This window comes from Vidua chalybeata, chromosome 1 (assembly GCF_026979565.1).
Source record: "Vidua chalybeata isolate OUT-0048 chromosome 1, bVidCha1 merged haplotype, whole genome shotgun sequence".
Lineage (NCBI taxonomy): Eukaryota > Metazoa > Chordata > Aves > Passeriformes > Viduidae > Vidua > Vidua chalybeata.
Window position 1 is genome coordinate 14,228,687 of NC_071530.1, and position 21,877 is coordinate 14,250,563.

The 21,877-nt window shown below is 41.5% G+C and overlaps 1 protein-coding gene across 2 annotated transcripts in view; it reads left to right on the forward strand.

Moving 5' to 3' along the window:
- The first annotated feature begins 220 nt into the window (after positions 1-220).
- The window catches only part of NRP1 (neuropilin 1), a 113,602-nt gene continuing 91,945 nt past the window's right edge, over positions 221-21,877 (forward strand). For both annotated transcript variants that reach the window (XM_053947876.1, XM_053947884.1), the window contains exons 1-2: positions 221-432; positions 3,671-3,845. In XM_053947876.1, coding sequence (XP_053803851.1) covers positions 366-432; positions 3,671-3,845 — 242 coding nt within the window. In that variant the 5' untranslated portion in view covers positions 221-365. The remainder of the gene's footprint in view (positions 433-3,670; positions 3,846-21,877) is intronic.

The following is a 21,877-nucleotide window of genomic DNA, read 5'->3' on the forward strand; positions in this document are numbered from 1 at the left end:
GAGCGCTCCCGAGGTGTCGGCAGCCGCCAGTATTTTTTGTCTGTCTAGTTTGTATGTTTGTTGGGTTTTGTTTTTGTTATTTTTTTCCCCTCGTTTTTATTTGGCTTTCTAGTCTCGCTGGGAATGGCAGGGGCAGCGGCGCCTGGAGAAGGAACAAGTGTGGGGAAAGGGAGAGGGAGCCGGAGCTAAATGACAGGATGCGGGCTGCTTGAGGCACAGAGAGAAGCCAGCCTCCTTCTGTCCCCGAGACTGCCCCTGCGGACCGTGCTTTCTGCTCTTCTCTCCGGCTGGAGGATTTAAGGAAGAGTTGTGCGTGGAAGGCATTTTTATTTTTTTTCCTCCTTTCCCTGCTGTCGGAAGGGAAAATGGATTGGGGACTTCTCCTACACTGTGCGGCCCTCACCTTCACCCTCGCCAGGGCTCTGCGGAGCGGTGAGTGTCACGGGGGACGTCGGGTCTCAGCTCGGGCAGCTGCGGGGCCGGGCTCCGGGGCTGCCGGCGCGGGGGGCGGGCGGTGGTGCCCGGCGGGCCGCGGGACCGGCACCAACAGAAACCCGGCTAGAGGGAACTTTCTGCCGGAGGAGGGATACGGCGCAGTCCTCGTCTGAGGGTCGCCCTCCCCGACATTGCTTTCCGACTTTATTTTCTGGTTTTTTGGGTTATTGTATAAAGCAGGCTGCTCATTCTCATTAGATCAGGACAGCCAATTATCTTAATAATGTCCCGTTCCATAGGCAATTAAACGTCTCTCCTTCGATATCTGAAAGATAATGAACACTTTAAAGGGAAGGCTCTCTTCCTCGCCCGCCCTTTCTCTTTTCCAAAGCATAAAATTTTAGATCATGCCTCCTACTATCTGTGTGTGTACCTGCGAATAGTCTTCACACAGAGGACTCTCTAGAGTACCCCTTTCCCAAGTCTGCAGTTTACATGCAACTTACACTGTGCCAAGAGAGGAGCTGAGCTGCTCTGTGAAGGCTCGAGACTCCCTTCCAAGAGGAGAAATCCCATAACAAATGAGTGGTGTGGCTAGTTTACTGTCAGGCAACCCTTGAAAACACAACTAATTAAAAGCTGCGTGCTCCTCCTTTCCCGAACAATGCCGGGGCACTGTGAATATTCCACTGCATTATGCATTTTTAAAGATGGTCTAATTGTGGGACTGCTTGACGTTTAGCTCTTGCACATGAAACAGGTCATGTGAATCTTCCTTTCCTGACAAATCCTGAGCAATTATTATTAACTAATTATCAAATATTTACTTTTGCCTGACTGGGTTTTCAATCAGAGTAATTAAAAGAAGAGAGCATCCTCCACTTACATTGGTATATTGTTTTAATAAGAGACTGCAAGTGGTGTGTCAAGCAAGAGTATTAAAATCACATGTTTTATGATGGAAGTTAATCTCTTTCCCAATATGTTTTGAGGAGGCTGCTTAGTTTAATCAGGAAGAGCTTCCTCCTCCAGTGCTGTGGCACAGGAGCAAAGGTGCTAGAGGAGTGCACCAAGCCTGGTGTGGGGATGCTCCGAGAGGTGCACTTTGCTCATCCCCCCAGTCCAGCTCGGGGTGTGGGCAGCTGCCTCCCACATAGACCCATACTGCCACCCTGTACCTCTGAGGGACAGAAGGGGACAAATGCTCTTGTTGATCATTTCTCCCTGTGAAGAGGAGGATAGCGAGTTGCTGGGCATCCACCACAAAATGTGGTGGTCCTGCTGGAGTCACCAAGGCCATTAACCTCCTCTACAACCCACCAGACCTACTGATGCCACCTTCACCTACATGCAGTATTAGTGTCCACTAAATTGATTCATTAACCTTATTTGGAACTAATGGTCCAAAGTAGTTAGAAACTGCTCTTCTTAATCAAGTGTGAGAGAGATTGCACAGAGCCAAGGAGTCTAGCAGACCGCATTATCTTATTACACTGTCACTTTCCCAGAAGTCGCAGATTAAGGAGCGCTGGTGGTAGTGAGTCCACCTCAGCGTCCTCTGAAGTGACTCTGTCAAGTGACTGGAAGCAGCACTGCTTTATTTCAGGCATTTAACAGATGCCAGACCCTGCCATGATGTTTGCAGGGCTGGAGTGGGCTTAATGAGACAAGATCACTTTCTGAGTATGCTTACACAGGGAGGAAAAGGCAAGATTCCCTGAGAGCCCCAGACAGCGGATTAGCAAGATCACCAGTGACAGCTTTTGAGCTTTAAGCACCAATGCCTTTTGTTCTGGTTAGGGGAAAAGAGCCTGTTTGCAAAGGCAAAGCAGAAATATAAGATAGCCTTTCCCAGTGACATGCTTGGCAGTATATGGGTTTTGACCATACATCTGAGTACCTATCAATCCCTTCCCTCCTAATTTATGGCAAATAATTTCTATAAAGAGTGTTGCTTTATGCATTTTTGATGTGCGCTTCCTCATTCACTTCCATTTGACCTGGTTTTTCCTACAATAAAATCCTGTACATTTATAAATTCATGCTGAGAGCAAGGATTGCCATTTTGCTTTCACAGGGAATGTATTAGATAGAGCACTGGAGCCTGTATATACCATTATTGAGATGTAATGATATATCGTCTTGCTTTAGTGGGGACATTCTTCCTTTCCATAGTTTACTGTCATGTTTTATTGCTCAAAATTAAACAACCAACACTTGGAAAAAGTTTTTCCTACCTGAGAGTCCACAGAAAGAAATCCATAGTAGTAAAAAAAGTGATAACACAAACCTGCACTGGACAGTGAAGTGAGTGACTGTGTAGGTTGGATTTTTTTTGTCCCTCTCTTTTTTCCTATAAACCTTAAAATGCAACCCTGACAATGCTGACCAAGGGAGCAAGACACAGCATACCACATTTCACCGTCACACTTTGTGATTCTAGGAACTTTTGCAACTATTTTGCTATTAGAAATAAATCTTTGTTGTTGTTCAGGGGAGGAAGGAATGAAGGGAAGAGGAAGGGAGGTTGTTCTGCTCCATTACTTTGATGCAGTCTCCAAGCATGAACAAACGTCCTTGAAAGAGTAAATAGCGGATGACTTCTGCTTCACTAGAGCTACTTTGTTCTCTTCTATCCTGGGTTTGAAGAGCACAGATAGTTTCAACCTGTCTAGATTTATGGACTGATAAAACAAAGGGAGGGTGTCCTGCAAATGAGTTTGGATCCGCCAGTACAATCCTGATCGTTAGTGACACAGACCAGACTTATCCCATAGCTGGGCAGGGGGTCAAATGGCATCTCTTAACATCTACCAGCTTTTCTTGGAACTTTGTACTTAAGAAGAGTATAGTTTTTGGAGTTAATTTTGTCCCATTTACCTTTCTCAGCCAACATTAACTCTGTTATGAGGATGCAAGGCCTTAACGCTGTAAGGGGTACTGTTGGAGTGCAGGGCTTTTTAAAAGGATACTGTTTATAAATTGGGATGCCTTCTGCTATCTGCTGCCTGTCCAGCCACTGAATTTAAGGAATGGGAGATGGAGAGGGAGTCCTCTTCCCTCCGGTAGAAAGTAGCCCAGAAGCCTTTAAAAGCAGAAGGATGCTAAGTTAGCCTGAAGAAGGCTGCAGGGCCGTAGCATTCCCACGGCAGTCTGCCGGGTCCGCTGCCGCGGGCCGCGCCCGGATTCTTGCCGGGGGCACTGAGACCAGCCCATGTGTTCGCTTCCCCCGCAGACAAATGTGGCGACACGATCAAAATTTTAAGCCCCGGGTACCTGACGTCTCCCGGCTACCCGCAGTCCTACCACCCCAGCCAGAAGTGCGAGTGGCTGATCCAGGCGCCGGAGCCCTACCAGCGCATCATGATCAACTTCAACCCGCACTTCGACCTGGAGGACCGCGACTGCAAGTGAGTGAGCGAGCGAGCGCTGCGGAGCGCCACGGCGACACCTGCCGGCCGCCGCGGGCAGCTCCGCGGGCAGCTCCGGCCCGGGCGAGCGGGGGAGGGAGCTGCGTGTGTGTGCGTGTGTGTGTCCGTGTGTGTTCGTGTGTGTGTCCGTGTGTATGCGTGTGTGTGTGCGGTTTAAAATGTCTTCACAGCTTTCTGAGATGTGTACTCTGCGTCTGAGCTGCGCCCGCCCGGTGCGCTGCGAGCGGGGCGCGGTGGTGATGGGCGGAGTGAGGGTGCGGTTGTGGTGAGGCACCGTTTGCTGGCCCGCTTGCTTTTGTAAGTCTCTTGTTTGAGTTTGAGTTTGAAAAAGGAGCTTCTTTTCCTTTTGTACCCCCACGACTACAAACAGCCCATGGAAGAGACAGGCCATTTATAAATTGGCAAATCTTCTTAACGCAGAGTTAGTCTGGCATTTACCCTCACCCTTCAAGGGGCAGTGGACTGGAGAACTAACTGATAGTCGTATTGCCTTCTTTCTCCTTTTGCTGCTGATTTATAGCCAGTAGCTTTTCTTTCCCCTCCTCCTGCTCTCCTGTAGTGCCCTGAGAGGAGAAAGGAGAGAGCTGAACTCCCTTTGTCCCCTGTCCTTGCATTCCCTTTGACCACCCGTTCCAAAAGTGACGAGGAGAATTGGAACCTCCCAGAAGCTGTTCTCCACTTTTCCCCAAATCTGTAAATCTCACAGCTTGCACAAGGCAACATATGGTCAGATCATTCCCCTCTTCAACATGCCCTCTGAATTCAGCCAGCTTGTTGCACGAGGAAAATATTTTAGTGATTCATTATTTAAATATTTCTGGAGTATCATAGTTATTTAAATATTTCTTGTGTATCATAATTTTTTATCCCCTACTGATAACTGCAAGAGAGTTGCTGTTGATTAATGCTACCAGTCAAGATTTTCTCTGCATGTCAGAAAGATTAAACTCAATAGCCAGTGGTGTTTGGTATTTCATGGTAGCATACAGGATTTGGTCCCATAAAATGATGCTCAGTTTATCAGGAGTGGTTGTGATAGACAATGAGATGAGAATGTTGGACTTAGGGAAAGAGAGCAACTGTATTCAAGCCTTAATTTTTACTATGCATGTCTTTGTCCTATTATTTAATAAATTGATTACTTAGATCACAATTATTGTTTTCTCTTGAAGTTTTTAATGATGTATTGTGGTACTTAGTTACTTTTTTGTGGTATTTTATAACCACTTATAGATCAGCATTTCAGTGCCATAGTTGAGTGATAATGCAGGAAAACCCTGTGCTCATAAAACTAAACTTTGTGAAAATGAGTTTTTACTGTGGTGTTGGAGCTGCAGTTCATATTCACACCATATGTTCACACCCTGACTTCCCATTCTTTAATTTTTAATGTCTTGTACTCAGGCAATGGTTCACTTCTCTGTGTCTTCTTGATACAGGTTTTGCTTTCATTCTGTGGAATGCTGCTAATGCTTTAAAATATTTGTCACTCTTTGCCTCTTAGAGAGAAATTAGGAAATTAAATCAAGCATATTTCAGCATCAAATCTTTTTTCTCCCTTGCTAGAATGCATGTTTTTCCAACTCTGTAAAACCAACATGGTCTTTGGCAACAGTAAAATGGTGTACAGCATACAATTATTTGAAGAACAAGTAATCTTTGTGGCACAGTGTTGTGCTAAACAGTGCTAGACTGAGCTGAACTGGGTCCAGGGGAAGGACTGACTCCCTCCCTCTGTTGCTTCCTTCTCAGTGTTCATTGTCCACTCTCCCTGCTGCATTATTTCTGCCCCTGAAATGGAGCCCAAAGCAGTAGTGAGATGGTAGTGGGTGGAAGGAAGTCTCTCAACAGGGTTGTTTGCATTGTGTTTGCAGTGTATGATAGTGATGACTTTACCATTATTTTGTCTGTGCTGAAACGCTAATTTTCTAGGCTGTGCTAAATTACTCAGCTGCTACTTCATTTATATTGAAAATTGCTCTTTTTAACTTGAGAGCGATTGTGTTTGTGGGGGGAAAAACCCAACAACAACAACAATAACAACAACAAAAATCCCTTAGGAGCAGAACAATTATTTCAGCAACAGGAATTTGTCAGCAATCTCCATGGTCTGAAATTTCAGCATCTACTTATAAAATTCACATTCCTTGTACTGAATATTGAATTCAACAGGCGATTAATGCAATAAATGTATCACAAGATTTTTTTGTTTTCCAGCTAAGTACATTTTGTTTCTCTAATATGCTTAGCTTATTAGAAACCCAGTTTGCAATCTAGAAATGTGTAATTTAGGTTACAGTCTAGTTTATTGAAAGGTTTAGCACTGGAAATTAATAACCACTTAAATATGAAATGCAGATAGAAAATGAGAGATAAGGGAATTCATGTCTGGGAACAAAAAATGTCCCATACAATTAGAGTAGACTAGAGAAGATTAGCTTGTTGGCCTAGCTCCCAAAATCCTCTTTATAATGCTGTTCGTTGCAACTTGGACCTTAGTTAGCATTGAAATCAACTTTAATAACAGGGATCCCCTGAGCCCAGGAAGGGAAACATTTTGACTTTGGAAAGGTTACCTTCTTATTCCATTGTACCAACAAGAAAATCAAGAGGCTTTACCTAACTTTAAAAAATATTGCTCTATATAGAGGGCTAGATGTATTGAAATGTAAAACTGGTGAAAGGTTGATTCTCTGGGGAGAATCAAAAGCAGCACATTTAAGCACTAGCTGTTACTGAAGCTGTTCCCAGTTAGTCTCTTTGTATGTTAGGGTTTGGAATTAATTTAAGAATATGCCCTTGATTTACCTACTTATTATGCTATGCTTTAATGAATAAGTATTTCTCAAATGACTGCTAATAAAATTCATATATGTATGTTTTTCTGACAATCAGAACCATTTGAGTTGTTTTAAATTTCAAGTAAACATGGTGAAAATTCCTTTTTCTCTGGAGGCATTCCAAAGAACTCAACTTTCGCAGTTTTGAAGAATAAAGATACGCAAATAATTTAAATTATGCTCACACAAGCTAGGTTCATCTAACAAAGAATCTTCTAGACAGGACTACTGTACCAGCATTATGGAAATGCTGGGTTTCAACAGGAAGTACACAAACATGTCGACCACAGATTGTTATCAAGGACATAGATAATGAAAAAAATAACAGTGTCTTTTTAACATTTAACTCTAATGAGTGTTATGCCTCCTCTTCAGGAAGCGAAGAAACAGAAATTATGGTTGTACTTTAAGAGAAAAGTAGATTTTTTTTTTTTCCATTTTGCCTTTTCTCAAGCAAGTTCCAATAATAAGCATGCATTCTTGGAGTCAGGAACATGGTTAAAATGAATAGAAGAGACAAAACATATGGCCACATATTAGTTAAAATGCTCCAGTGTTTGTTGCATGTGGCAAATGCTTTTCAGCACTTAGTGCAGGCTGTACAAGTCTCGTGTTGTTGAAGTATCCTACTGTGTAAATGTAGCCATCTTGAATCCAGTAAAACTTTATACCTAGATAATAAACAAGAATGTCACTGATACAGTACTTTGAATTTATGGAACTTTTCCGGTTTCCCAGCAATGCACACTATCAGCATGATAATTTATAATGGTTTGTGACAAATGTTGCTGAGCAAAGAGGTGTGTGGTTACATTCAGATCAGATGTCATTATCTAGGGAGCAATAAAAATTTCACAGACACTAGGTTAAAAACATTAAGAAAATGAATGTGAAGCTTCAGAAGAAAAGGGCTTAAGAAAGGTGGAGGGTTGGGTAGAAAAAGCCCAACAGTGGTTTTCTTACTGACAAATTATTAACTTTGTTGCCAGACTTGACTGTATTGTTTTACAAGGTTTTCATAGATATGCCACACAGCACTATTATTTTAATGGCCATCATTTATAGATGTAGTAAATAAATATCATTCTTGCTTAACACTTGTGGATTATATACAACAGTGCTGTCAAATCTCTCAGAATGGAAAAATGACCCATTTTGGATACATTCAAGTTATAGGAGAGAGTTACAGGAGAGATAATTATTCTTCATGTTGCTTTTACTAGGGATTAGTTACACGAATGAGAGCAGAGCTATATAGAAATTGTGGTCAGTTATAGAATATAGAGAAAAAAAAAACCTATGTTTGTTTATATAGAAGAAAATGCCTCCTCCAGATCCCTGGGTAAGGAAGAAAGCAAAGGTATCAGACCTACAGAGTGAAAGTATAGCTCCATATAACTCCCATAGACCTTAATGATGTTAGAAATTCATTCATCCATTTTACTTCTAAATAACGTCAATGGATTTATGGTACAAATCTGTAGGTATAACAAACTCAGGCTGGTAAAATAAACAGGAGCAAGCGAAGTCATGGCTCAGCCTTTTCCTTTAGTTTCTGCATAGTTTAAGCTTTCATTTGCTTTTGTCTAAATCCTGGTTCCTATTCTTCCATGCAGTGAGGTCTGCTTTCTGCAGGCCTTGTGCCTCGCGTTTGTTCCTTTTGTGCAGGGGCGGTTCAAGCCCTTTGGGCTGAGCCGATGGAGTAAGGGTGCCCATGTCCTTGCTGCCCAACTGCAGAACCACCCATGAGCCATCCTGCTGGGCTGCCCACTGAGCATGTCAGAAGGCTTCTGCCATCAGCTTCACACAACAGCTGCTTCTTGACTGCCCCAGGGGCACCTGGAGCCTGGACAGGCTGCCTGCACCCTGAGCTGCTCCCACAAACTGCCCCAAGGCGTTCTGGGCTCAGTGCAGCCCCACTGCCCATGGAAGCAGTGGGAACTTTGCCCTCCACTCCCACAGAGCTGCCTCCCATCATTCGTGATGACTGTGGGGAAGGGTTCAGCACAGGCCCCGTGGGATGGTTAATGACTGTATCAGCTCTTTGGATAGCAAATGTCAGTCAGAGATTCCTAATTCCCTCTGCCCGGCCACCATGGGGCTGGGCAGGCAGAGAGTGCCTGCAGCTGACAAGGCAGGGTGAGCAGCACAGGAACAGAGTTGCTCAGGTCTGTGGAAGGCAGGGATTGTGTTTGCTTACCACTGAGCAGAGAGGTCTGAAGGAATCAAGGCCTCTGAGCTTTCCAACAGAAATATGGCTTGACTGGCTGGGCCCCATCAGCTAGCATCAACACTGGCCTTTTAGTGGATTTCAGCAGGACAAGGTATCCAGGAGACATGGGAATGCCCCCTCCTCACTGCTGAGGGCAACTGGAAGGATGCCCACACTCCCCTGCTTGCTCTGGACTGGATTCACTAATCCACCCAGCCCACAGGTGTGGAGTCACCCACCATGGGCTGCACTGCCCGGGCAGAGGTGGGCAGTGACCTGGACATGTCTCTGTCAAAGCCAGAGTGGGATGTGGGCACTGACACACTGGGAAGGCCATACCTGGGCTGAAGAGGGAGATCCTTTGGCAGATCCTTTTGGTCTCCCTCAAAAAATCTGTCCCTCAACAGCTGTTTGGGGTTACCAAGAGATAATTGGAAATACTAAAGGGATGAAGGGGGCCATCCTTCACTCTATTCCTAAAACAAGAAACAAGTGGTTTTGGCTTGACATGAGTTGTTGCAGTACATTGGGGGCCATGTGGTATCTCATGTTTCTGGGTGTGCTTTGAGGGCATTTCTCTGCTATATATATTAAGCACATGGAAAGCTTTCTCAGGGAGCACTCAGCTAGACCCAGACAGCCCTTCTGGAGGCCTCTGCTGTTTTGTACCCTCCATATGGCTGCAGGAAAGTTTCCTGTCAAGGAAAGGAATCAGCTCAGACCCTGTGCAGGACCAAGGAAGCAGAAAACTCTTGTACCCCAGAAGTTTTTCTTTAACTTGAAGATTTTGCATTATGAAAGTATATATAATGTCTCTTTGCCATGTATTTGCACACACAGATGCAAGTATTTAAAGATAAAGATGCTGTTATTTTATTGTAGGGACCAAATTAGAGTTAAAAGAAGTTGTAAATTATATTATTTTCTGATTATACACTGTAATGAAACAATTCCTTTGGTTTTCATCCAAGCAGTTAACTCTTGTGAAAGTCTCTATTGTGAAACTGTTTAACGATTCGTTCTTTTAGAGTAGTGGTTTGAGTTTTCTCAGGAAAAGGTATTAGGAAATCCATGAAATCCATTAGGAAATCCAAACTGCCTGGTCATAGCTAGAGAGTTTGTGCAGGACTGTGTCAGGGCTGAGGGGTGGGATGCAGAGCCTGGTGTTGCACTGTGTGTATGGGTGCATCCCCTGTCACAGCAAAGTCTTGACTTGGGTCTCGGTACAGCAGCACCTTAAAACTGTAAAACCAGTCATATACAGATGTTTCTATTACTCTGAACACTTAACTGTGGGGAGAATTCTGTCTAGATGCACTAGAACCAGATGCCCTTCAGAGAGGAAAAATTTGAGGGTCAAATGTGGATTCCCTTAAGCTTAATCCTTCATCCTTTCTGTGAACAGAGATAAACAATTTCAGGACAAAGGTCTAAGTCCTTTCTAAATTGAAACCCAGAGTTGTTGGAATTAGCCCCATGAAACTCTCAATATGTTTTCAGTCAACCTCACACTGCTCTTCTCTCCACCCTCCTCTCCTGTGCTAATCTAATTGAAACAAAAACCTATGTGTTTGTTTCTGTTAGTTTCTTAGTTTCTTAATTATAGTTTATTGAAAGCTATAACATTGGATCATAATTTGATAATTATGATATAGAGATCTTTTTACAGGTAATGTGAAACCAAATTAAATTATTTTCTTTTGCAGTATTTCCAAAGAATGAAATTATGTCTGAAAAGTGGATATACGTGCACTCATATGTATATGTCTAGGCTTATATATCATACTAAACTGCTTGGATATAGGCATATTTTATGTGCACCTCTTTAGGGCTGTGCATATATGCATGTATTTATGTATATGTTATAGATTTCTTAGTTTATGTAGAAGTTCCTAAAGTAAATCTACTAATTAAATAGCTAATACCCATCTTAAGGCTGATAATTAGGTATAAAGAGAAAAAGAGACAGGATTAGTGTTCAGATCATGTTCCAAATGCCTCTTAATTGGGTATTTGTAATCAATCCTGATTGCAAGAGGCAGTGGTTTGGCAGAATAAAGAATGAAAAAGGCTTAGCCCTACTATTCTCCTGTTAGTTGACTTGGCTGTAGTATTTTAGGACAGGACCCAGTGTTAAACAAGGTAATATTGTCAGCCTTAGTAATCCTTATAAAACATCTAAAAAATACTTTCTAATGATATTTTTTTCAAGCTAATAACTCTCTCAAGCTAGAGAGTTATTTTTATCCATAATCTTAAAAATTGTTTTCAAGTGAACCACAGGAAAGACTTTGTTCTCCTGGCCTCAGTCCACCACTGACTTCGGAAATCATGTCTGAGTTCACTGTGGGTTTTTCATTGCATTGACCTTGGTACTTTTCTCACCAAGCTACAGTTTTCCATCATAAAACCACACAGCTTGGTATAATGATTATTTCTTTATCCTGAGTAACCAAACAATTTTTTAAACAGGGTGACAGATTTCCCTCTTGCACTGTGGGAAGCAAGCACCTGGCCACTTCCAAATAGACTTTTAATTAACTTCCTGAAGGAGATTTGAGAGAAGTTTAATAAGTCACCTGCCAACTTTTTGGGAGCATAGGTCATTTGCTTTTCTGTAGGATTTCACAAAAATGTGAGAATAACCCCCTTCCCAAGTCCAAAACTTCCATGGAGGAAATTGATTTTCATGGGCAGTATCAAAGGTTTTTAAAAGTGTAACCTCAGAAATAGAATTTCTGATTGTTTCTCATGCATAAGGTACTGTGCAACTGTGTGAACTTTATAATAATTTATTTAAACATGATCAGCTTGTGCATATTTAGACTTATCTTTAAGGTTAATATCATTACAAGTATTATATGTAATGCTATAAAATGAAGAATTTAGATGGCTCAAAAGGACCATTGAGAAAATATCTCCATATGTGCAAGAGACACCCATTTAATGTGGCGATTTCATCCAGAAGAAACTATGCACATCCCAGAAGCTGGGACAATAACCAGCTGTTGTTCAGGAGAAACTGGCCAGTTATCTGCTGCCTTCCACACTGATGTGGAGTTGCAGTGGCCACACGTCCCATGCCTCCCCTAAATACAGATGGGCTGAGCCTCACGCTGAGTGAGAGCCTGGCTTAATCCCTTCCCTACGCTCCCAGCACTGGGGCCCTGTTGCACATTTGTGCTCTGGGCTGCTCTGTGCCCCCATGTGAAGACAGAGCCCATCAGAGCTGTGGTGTGGGAGTGGGAGTGGAGCACCCCACTGCAGGTGGGGCAAGACTGAGCTAAAATCTCAGCCCTGCGCTGGGGCCATGCCATTCTTTGAAAAAAATGTACTGGTAGTCCTTTTCCTTTATTTTTTTTTTTTTTTCTTACAACACTCAGTATTAAATTGAAAGTTGGTAACCTGGAGAAAACAAGTGGTCTGTTCAAACCAGAGTGATTATTCTGCCTCAAGCTTTGAGAAATGCTCCCTCAAAGCCAAAGTTTTGCTCAGTCACATAAACAGTCACACTGAAGTCCATTAAAACCACAGACTCACTTGAGCAGGGCTAATGAGTAGGACATACACTTCTGGCACTACACAAATTAATAATCACTTTTTATAACTGTGGTTTTCAGATGTTTGCAGAGTAATTTACAGTACAGTAGAAGATTCAGCCTCATACTTCATAGATCACCATGAAGAGGTTATTAGTTCTTCTCCAGCTCTTAGGACTTACTAGGGGAACGAGTTCCTAAGTGCATGAGTAACAATCAAAGTTTGCCTTCTTATGCCAATCTGTCATTAAGCCAGACAACTTCTACTGACTTTCTTGTGATGTATTCATCTGTAACAAGGACAGCAGATCAGCAATTTAGAAAAGGTTTAGTTTGATCACCATGTAGAAATGCAGGCTACACTGCCTATTTCCATAGTGATCACACCACTTTGCCAGATGCAAAATGAGAGGCTTATATCCCTCATGCTAAAAGCCCTTCTTAGAGGAAATCCTAGGCTGTCGCTTCATTTGATTAGCTTTAGCTAAGTCTAGAAAAATATGCAAAGGTAGCTCTTAAATAAAAACTCTTTTTTTTTTTTTTTTTTTTCATGTTTCAAAGTCATCTCTATAATCTCTTTTGGAGACAGAGACATAAGATATATTAACATGGAAGGCATATGTTCTGATTGCTGAGTGTTTTTTGACATTCCCAGAAAACCCCTGGGACTTTGTGTCACAGTTCTGTAAACTTTATCTATTTGTATATTCATATCTGGGCCTAAATCCAAACCTTCTTTACATGCATTACAGCAGGCAGTTTAGGTTCATCTCCTTGTGTTCCAGATGGCAAGCAGTTAAATCAGGTACACATTTTAACCACTCCACATAATCTAATGCGCTAATGCATTTCAAAAGTTTTCCAATGTATTCTTATAGCACAAAGACTATAAAATGTACATATATAAAATAGATACGGACTACAATGAGCTGTGAAGCAAGTGAAGACAGCTCCACTGATGCTAGTAGAGCTGCACCTGCTAATAGCTCAAACACAAAATACCATAAGTATTTTGGTAAGTAAGTATAAGTAAGGAACATAATTATGTTCCTTACTTGTTTCCATTTTCATTTATTCTCCACAGCTACACTAGATGATGGCCTTCCAACAGTATAATAATCATCTTTATCTCATTTCTCTGACATAATTTTCAAGCTCCTTATTACTGTTGAGCAGTGTAGCTAATAGTGCCCAAATTGCTTCTCATTCTTCTCATTAGAGTAAGTCATTATTCAAGAAACCATCCTTTCCCACACAAATATCTCTCCCCCAAACTTAAAACTTACCTCCAAGCACCAGTCTCACATTTGCCAATTAGACTCCTTCTACTGGCTATTACATTTATACTTTGCACATTTTTACACTTTTTTTACTAATTGTACCTGTGTACTCCTTGGAATTTTAATTTTTGTCTTCTAAGCCTAGTCTTCATGCACTGATTTTTGGACCAATTTAATGATTTCAATTAAGGTTTTGTTTGTGTATAGTTAAAACAATTCAGCATACACTGGGGGATACATATATTCTAGTATAAAGGTGCCTAATGTCAGTATTTTCGCAGAGTAAACCTTGCTAATGTCAGCAGTTTGCAGCAAAGACTGCACTGCTTTATCCAGAAAGGTTTCTCAACTGGTGAAGTTCTAGTGCCTGTAAAAACAATGTACAAACCTACTTCTGTGTGACATAACTAGTCACCAAGGCTAGTAGATTTGGGATCCTGTATTAGCTATATTTGTCAGCAGAAGTTAATTGGATTGCCTTACTGATTGCAAGTTGCAAATTGCAGTGTAGACATAGCTGTGCATACTGGGGGCCTTCCTGACACATCCATTCTTTCCCAGCTTTTAGTCTTCAAACAAAAGCTTAGCCAAAGTGTCTCAGCTAAGCAGTTCCTCTGCCTGCTGTAACTTATGCTTTCCAGGAAGGGTTTTTTAAACTTGTGTTACTAGGCAGCTACATAAATTACTGTAGTATGACCTTCAAGCACCTGACTTACTCCATGGAAATTATCCATATGCACACTCTCACCCTGTGATCTTCTATATGGCATGCAAGTTTCTTAGTTGGTCCTCCCCATACCTGAAATTACAAAGTAAAAACATGCTCATAGGTGTAACCACAGCTCATCTGATGATCTGAAATCAAACTCTGAGTACTCTGAAAATAAATACCGGATCACCAGGTAACTTTTGCACGTCCCCATATGCTCAGCATAGAAAAGAAAATAAATCCTTCCTTTCAACATCCCAGCTTCATCTTTTTCTCATCTGAGAGACACCAGGTAATTTTGATTTAAATATGTAAAGAAAGAAAGCTGTTTTTCATTGGCTATATTCCTAATTTGTTTAAAGATCATTCTACTGAACTTAGTAGAACCCCTGTGATTTATATCAGCTGAGTGAGGAGCTGACTCTACACTTCCACAGCTCCCTAGAAATTCTCAGAAGAAAGGTCAGTATTGTAGCTGAACAAATGTTAACTCAGAGTGAAGGCAGTTAAAGTTTTGCCATTCATCAGGATTGCACTTTGATACTTAGGCCAAATGGGTAGGAGCTTCTTAAAAGTAGATGAAATAAAGACAAAAGTAATTCTGTATGTGTACAAAACTCTTTCCATTAACATCTTTAAAGAAATGCACAGGATTGGATGCTGTGGTACTGTGACTCTTTATAGTGATAACTCTCTCCTACTGCTTGATCTTGGGACAGTCAATCATCATCTTTGTGCTTCTGTTTCCTTAGAGAGCGTAATATTTCTCTGGTTTTCAAATATCTGAGGACGTGCTTATTAATGTTTGAAAACCCTTAGAGACTGCTGGTGGAAATGTAGAGCAGTATAATAGTAATTTCCCATTGTTTTGTGTTGTTCATCTTCTAGCTGTTAATTTTTTTTAACAATACACTGCTATGTAAAAATGCATGTGGCAATCATCTAACGTTCAGAGAAAAGTGTTACCAAACAAAAATAAAGCATAGGGCTCATGCTCACAAGAGACACATTATCTGTGATGAGGAGAATCTGTAACAGACATGGCACTAAGTCAAAACTGTGCAGCAAACAGCATCCAAATGCAAGCAATTTCAGATGTGTGCATATTGCCAGTACAAACCAGGCCATTCTGCAAATGCAGAGTCCCCCAAGGAGCAGTGAACCTCACAGCAGCAGCACTAATGGCTGTCTTCTCATGTGCAGCGGGGGAAAGCAGCACTTTAGAGCTGCCTTGGGCAGCTGTTAAGTTATTCATTCTTAACTTACTTCTATAAAGCTGTTATTGGGTGGAAGCAGATGACACAGAAGATTTTGGACCTGTTCTGTCTGCTGTGGGGGGAGCATTCCCCATTTTTGCACACAGGGTGAAATTCTGACTTCCTCCCAGTCAATGACAAAATTTCTCCCCAGTCTTGCTTGAACTGAAAAAAAATTATTTTAGGCCCCAGAAAATCCTTTTTTGAAGAGCACTTTAATGGTGCCAGTGTCTCTTGTAGGATTTTTCTCAGTGTGTACATTATTTTCCTTCCAATGCACACTATTCAAAGGCATTTGTACTGCTAGAACAATAGTGAAATAAAATCAAAAAACAACCAATCACAAACAAAGCCAAAAATCATCCCACAACCATTTTCTGTTAGAGTACATGTAATGCATGAGGTACTGTGCTGGTCATCTGCCTTGTTTCTTAATCTCCTTTCAGAACATTTTAGGCTGGTTTATGATTTGCTTGTTCCACCTGATGCCTTGTCCTTCCCTATCTCCTCTCTACAGCTGATGTGAAAAAGACTCTCCTCAGTACAACACAGCAGCTCCCTTTATCAGTTTTGTCCACTCCAAATTTTGGACATCATAAGTCAGGCCTCAAAAAATTGTGAAACTTTATAAATACCCTTGTATCTCAAAAATTAGTGCTGGTTCCTGTTTCATTTTTTATCAAGTATATTTTGGGTGCTTTCCTCTGCCTAAATGAGAAGTTTGGCAATACCATGATATCAACGGCTGATGCTTTAAAATATGTAACCAAATTTCATGCTACTCATGCTAAAAATAATGAGAGCTGGTAATGTTAGATTCTTCCTAAAGTCACAACTTTCTGATGCTTTTGCTGTTCTCAGTCATAGCCCTGAAACTGAAGGGAAGATTTACAGAAGAAAAATAGAACCAAAAGGAAATTGAACTGTTAATTTATATTGATTTCACTTCGTGTCTGTTTCTTCACCCTATGATTTATGTTTGATCACTGTATGATCAAAATTTTCAGAAATCAAAATTCATCCCAGAAAAAAAAAATACCTCTGACTTTACCATCCTTTTCCCTGAGAACACTGAAATAGCATTAGGAGTCAAATTGTTATGCTGGCTACATATTTGCTTGGCTTCAAAGCCAGATTACAGGAATGAGAAAAAATTTGATTGAAAGCCATTAAATACCAGGACATGACTTTTGGCTCAGGAAGATCTGCAAATTGTTGGCATGGTTGGTAGAAAGATCACACTGGCTGCTTCAGGATCCTTTCCCTGTGCCACAGCTGTCCTCTGCCAGTCCTGCTTTTGATAAATTAGGTGCACTGACACAGAAGAAACTTGCCTGTGCCATGTTCTTTTATGTGTTGTGCAGGCTTGTTTGCAGGGGATTGTTCTCATTCAGATATTACACAAAAATATGGTGCAAAGCAGCTAACACTGACATTAAGGGGCCCATCCTGCACTTAACTATACCTTTTTTTTTTTTTTTGGTCAGCATGTTTCTAATGTTTCTGAAGTAAATGAAGTTGTGGCCAACCACTTTGAATTTCCTAAATGGTTTGGATCCTTCCCTGCTGCAGTTACAAGAGTAACTGCAGTGGGTCTAATATGATGTGCACAAGCTGAGAAGTGGATGCATAGCTCTAAGCTCAGGGGCTGTTCTGAAGACAAAACTAATTTTTGAAACATTTTTATAAACTCAAGGAAATCTTAGTGTCTTTATTTTGTTATTGCTTTACAATAATAATCCCAAACTGGCCTGGGAGCCATTAGTCAGTGAGCACTGGCCCCTTGGAAGGTTTCAACTTGTCAAGTTTAGCCATTTTTTGAATGCACAGAGGAAGTCATTAAGGCACATCAGGCTGCTGATTGCTATTAAACTCTGCAGAGACTTCTGTGCAAAAATCAATGCCATAACAGGGCTACAGGAACCTAAGAGGTGGGAAAAGCATTTCTTTACCCTCTGGTAACTCAAAAATGGATTAATAGATTTTGTGAAACTTCAAAAAAAAAAAAAATCACCTATAAGCTAGGGGCCAAATGTAAACCTCTGTGACAAAATAATACAGCTCAGAAAGCTCCAAACATGTGAAAATAGGTTTATAATGGAACTGTCACTGCTGTAACCTCAATTGAATGTTTCTGTGCTGGGGAAATCTCACACATCTGCACATCTACGCATGCACGTGCTTATTTATTGCATCCCAAGGAACACCTTTTTTTTGCTGTACTGCCACTAAGGAACCTGGAGGGAAAATGCTTTTTTAGTAAGGTATGATCTTAGATAGCTTTTTGCAGGAAAGCACTACAAGAATTTTCCAGATGAGTTCCATCTCAGCATCAGAGAAAGTGTTATTAAGATGGTTTTGACTAGGGGGGGGGGGACTGCACTGAAAAACACAACACAGTTGCAACAATTGCTATCAGTTGAAGACTTTTGTAGAAAATATCTTTATGATGGGAAAACTAGTTTAAATCACATTAGGAAGTTATATTGTAAACATGTATTGTATAAACCTGGCAAAGTCCATTGTCTGACTCTGGAATGTCTTAAATTCCAACTGTCCAGTTCTCTTCTCCCACAAAGCAAAAGGGAAGCATTAGATTCAATTTTTGTCATGAATTTAATTTGAATTTTGATGATAAAATGATGAAACATCTTTACAATTTGATTTTTTAATTATTATTCTTATATGAAAATAAAATTTTACTATATTGTATTAGATTTGTTTCACCCTATCCTAGGAACATTTGGGTTAGAAGGGACTAGGAGGTGACCTCATTCAACTTACTAATCAAAGAAATTGCATTTTAGTTAATGCAAAACATAAAATGAAGCAATCCATGTAAACCAAATGTTTATTTCCATATAAAAAAGGATCTAATTATGGTGTTTCAGAACCTTTATTTCACTGACTATCCCAGCCTTTCTGCTTAAGTCAATAATAGTTTTTCCACTAGTTCTGGTTATTAATTTTAAAATGTTATATCAAATGTTTTTATTGAAAAGAAGCTTCACTTCTGTTTTTTCTTTTTAAAATATATGGAAGTGTCATGTAGGGTTGGCCTTCCCTAGGAGGAGGGCTGAGGGGTAGGGCCACAAGCACGTCCCTGCACAGCAGTCGCAGGGCCCTGCTGGGTCATGGTCCATCCCCTCAGCTAAGCCCAGAAAAGACTCCTTTTAAAGAAAGATCATGAAGATGGGACACCTCAGTGTTAAGGCTCAGGGCAGACAGGACTCAGGACCAAAATACCCAGCTTTGGTCCAGGTGGAGGCAAACTTTTCCCAAAGCTCATCAGGGCTGCAGCTGTCTGACAATTTCCACCCTGTACTGAGGAATCACCGCTGTACCTCCACCCATGGCAAGAGCACGCAGTCGCGGCTGCAGCCACCATGGCAAAGCCTCCCAGAGTATCTGGAACCAAGACTGAGATCTGGAGAAGAGGATCAAAAGTAGGCTTTCTCTTAAGGACTGTATCAAGCACAGTCAATGGAAAAGCTTTTAGCAAATGAGTTGTTAAACCCTGTTGTAGTGTTATGGTCTGGACCAGCTGCAGTGAGGGGGCAGATTGTGGACCATTGCCCCAGCATGGTGCTGGGGAAGGAGGCTCCTATATTCTCATTATAGCAGGGGAAAATCCACTTTTCTCACATGGATAATTTAGAAGTTATGAATCAGCCTGTTGTTTTTATTTCAGCAGAGTACAGACATGAGTTGTGCAAAATGAGGCTGCTGCCTGTCTGTCAGGCAGCTGTAGTTTTTTACCCTGCAGCTTCTTTTAATGTGCATTCTTGGCAAATTCTGAAGAGAAGCAGTCACAACTGTGCACTCAGACGTTAGAGCAGATCTCATTCCCTCGCCATTGAGCCAAGAACTTCACTCATGCATCGTCCCGTGTCTGACGCAGCCATTGAGCACCCTGACCCAGTAACCAGAAAACTGAATTGGTGTCCAAGTTAAAAGACACTCTAAAAATATGCTCTTGAATGTCTGTTTTTGAAAAGAGATTAATATTTCCTTGCAGTGTATCTGCTTTTCCTAGGTGTTAAATAGACTGTTTGCTGTCTGCTGTCTTTAGGATTTTTAAAGTAGGTGTTAAAGGCTATTCCAGACTAGCTCTACAGGGTTTTAAGGCATGAGAGACAGTTACCTGCAGAAAAGTGCCCGTCTCTCTCAAATAATTAGCAATTATCTGTCAAAAAAGCTTCTGAGCTGACTACAGTGAGAAAAATACTTTTCATCTTTGGCTTTTTTGACTCTCTCCTTCCCTCTCCTCTTTGCCTCCCTTCCACCTTTCCCCTAGCATTTTTTTGAGCAGCCTTTTCCAAAGGAAACACTGATGAAAGTATCTTTCAGTGCCTGAGCAGTTCCCTCGGACACCTCCTCCCTGTCCACCCCCAAGATTGCAAGAGACATCTGCCTTTGTACACACCATGTCAGCGTCCTGCAGAGACATTTTATGTTCATTGTTTCTCCAAAATAAATAAGAGCAGCACAGACGATGCAAACTGGCTGTAGCTGTCCCATTGCTAATAACACAGCTATGCTGGTAATTGCGAATAATGATGCAGTGTTTCAGCATGGGAACACTCTCCTAGCTGCAGTGTGGATAGGGCCTGAATAGAGTGACACAGATGATAACATTATTGCATATTTCTTTGTAGAAGAAGTTGAAATTTTGCTGTGGGAAATAAAAAAAAGCATTCCTACATTTTGTTCCAATTATTTCTTTAATATTAGCAGCACTGGCATGCTTGATCTGTGAACTGTGTCAGTGCCACCTAAGGAAATAGCAAGAGGAGTCTGCAAAGTGAGGAGAAGCAATTGTTTCCACTTAGCAAAGGAAGCACTTAGATGCTATTTGACAGAATTGCATTTGCCTTCTTTGGCAAGAATGACCCATTTTGATCACACGCAACAGCCAAGCAACATCCAATTTGCAATAAATCAGACTTTAAACATTTCTGTAGCTCCTAGACTGATCCTGGAGTCTTGTCTCATGTACCAGAGCCCCCACATCTGTACCTCAGTTGTCCGGGAGTGCTTCACTGCATTTTGCAGGCACAAACAGCAGGAACACATGGCTTGTGGGCCAACTCCTGGGTTTCAGCTTCCTTTGATGCCTGCAAACTACGTGCTCCTCTGGGAATGCCTGACATCCTCCCTGCTTACGTGCACAACCACTTCAGCACCCTAGTGAGTCCCAGCCAGTGGAAGCACACGGTGCTACTTTGGCCCGACTGCAGCACGTTTCCTTTGAAAGGTGTTTGGAGAGCTGTGGCAGCATGTCAAAGATAAGAGAGGCAGGAATTGGTTGTATTTGCCAAGCGCCTGCCTTTGTTGGCCCTGTCCATGAGAGCAGCTACCCTCACTTTTGAACTCTCCGATCTTGCTGCACGTTCATCCACAAAAATTGCTAGCTCACCCAGACCTGGAGTGTCAGGACCAGAGCTGTCCTTCCTGCAAGATTAGGTCATATCATTAGATCAAAGTCCTATTATGCCATTTTACACCATGTGGATGCAACACCAGCCAAGTTTCAAGTCCCAAGCACAGGTGTCTAGTAACTGTCTGAGGCACACATGAAAATTAGAGCCATAAGCCAAACTTAGAAGCTAAATTTCCTGTCTTTCCCCAACGTTAAACTTTTCTCATCCACACTTATAATTGCATTTCCAACTTAGATTTCAGAAGAGCACTGCTAATGTCTGAAACTATCTTACCTGTTGTTCCTTTGCAACTTTTTCTCTTCATCTGGCAATTCAAAACTGCTCTTAATGAGGCCCTTTAAAACAGCTGAGAAGCAGTGATCTGCCAAAGATTCTTTTTCCTGGCAAAAGGAGTGCTGCCCAGTATTAATTTCGTTGTAGAGGGAACATATAGCAGAAAACAGTGTTGGCACATGGGTAGGAAATAAACAGGGTATTTGGCTGCAGAGTTGCTGTGTAGATGGAAGTGCAAGGCATAAGCAGGAACGATAAGCAAGTGTCATTTAAAAATAATAATGAGAAAAATGGTGAAAAAGCATCAAAAACCTAATTCACCTAATTCATCTTCCAAAAAAATGTTTGTTTCCTCTAATCTGGGTATGTGGGTTTTTTCTGTGGCATATGGAGCAAAAATAAATCCCACCTTAAGACTGATCACCAGGATAAATCATTCTTTCCAGGTGCCTTTATCT